The 1,095-nt window shown below is 52.5% G+C and overlaps 1 protein-coding gene across 1 annotated transcript in view; it reads left to right on the plus strand.

Annotated features, from left to right (window-relative positions):
* The window catches only part of SPECC1 (sperm antigen with calponin homology and coiled-coil domains 1), a 258,533-nt gene extending 257,808 nt beyond the window's left edge, over positions 1-725 (plus strand). The window contains exon 15 of the mRNA XM_023514043.1: positions 636-725. Coding sequence (XP_023369811.1) covers positions 636-725 — 90 coding nt within the window. The remainder of the gene's footprint in view (positions 1-635) is intronic.
* Positions 726-1,095: the final 370 nt, after the last annotated feature.

Here is a 1,095-nt window from a genome sequence, read left to right on the forward strand (position 1 = left end):
TTTTTTTTTTTTTGAGACAGAGTCTCACTGTATCACCCTTGGTAGAGTGCTGTGGCATCACAGCTCACAGCAGCCTCAAACTCTTGGGCTTAAGTGATTCTCTTACCTAAGCCTCCTAAGTAGCTGGGACCACAGGTGCCCACCACAACAACTGGTTTATTTTTTTATTGCACTTGTCCTTGTTGTTTAGCAGGTCCAGGCCAGGTTCAAACTGCCAGCCTCAGTGTATGTGGCCGGTGCTGTAACCACTGTGCTATGGCACCAAGCCTTTTTTTTTTTTTTTTTTTTTTTGCAGTTTTTGGGCAGGACTGGGTTTGAACCCACCACCTCACTATTTGGGGCCAGCACCCTACCCCTTGAGCCGTAGGTGCTGCCTCCCTTTAAAAGCGTTTTAAATGCTGTCATGTGGTTAAAAGATGTAAGCAGCAGGAAGTCATGTCTTATGTCTTTGTAAAGGACAGTATCTCCCAAGTAAGAGGGAAGACAGGGCTTCTCCTCGAACTCTCCATGTTTGGTGGTGTTGCCGTCACCTTGCATCTGTGTAGGTGGGCAGCACACGGCCTGACCTGGACCTGCGTTCCTTGGTGGGGGTGGTCTGTGCTGTGCCCCTTGTGACCTGTCCCCTCGCCCTGCAGGAGCTCAGCGAGATGCTGTACACGGACCGGCCTGACTGGCAGAGCGTGATGCAGTACGTGGCCCAGATCTACAAGTACTTTGAGACATAACCATGAAGGGCCTGCGCGCAGCTGCCCCGTCACCTGCTGGAATTTATCCTGGAAGCGCCTGGTCACCGCCCACCAACCCTGCTCTGCCCACCACCCAACCATCAGGCTCCAAAGGAGGTCTCGGCCCATGAAGAAAGCAGAGCTGGGCCCGTCAAGGACTGACCTCAGAGGCAGACGCATTTTGGAGTGTGACATGGGGACCCTTTGCCCTCCTGTAGATGCTTCTGAAGAGGGCGGCTTCTCTCCTTCCAGACCTTGGCCCCACAGCCAGGTTCATGTGCCAGTCACATTGGGTGACGTCATCTACACACAGCTTGATGACGAACAGCACCTCCAGATCAATCTCTTTTGCTAAACATGTCCTGGTTTT

Source organism: Otolemur garnettii, unplaced genomic scaffold, assembly GCF_000181295.1.
Source record: "Otolemur garnettii isolate 467f Iridium unplaced genomic scaffold, OtoGar3 scaffold00046, whole genome shotgun sequence".
NCBI lineage: Eukaryota > Metazoa > Chordata > Mammalia > Primates > Galagidae > Otolemur > Otolemur garnettii.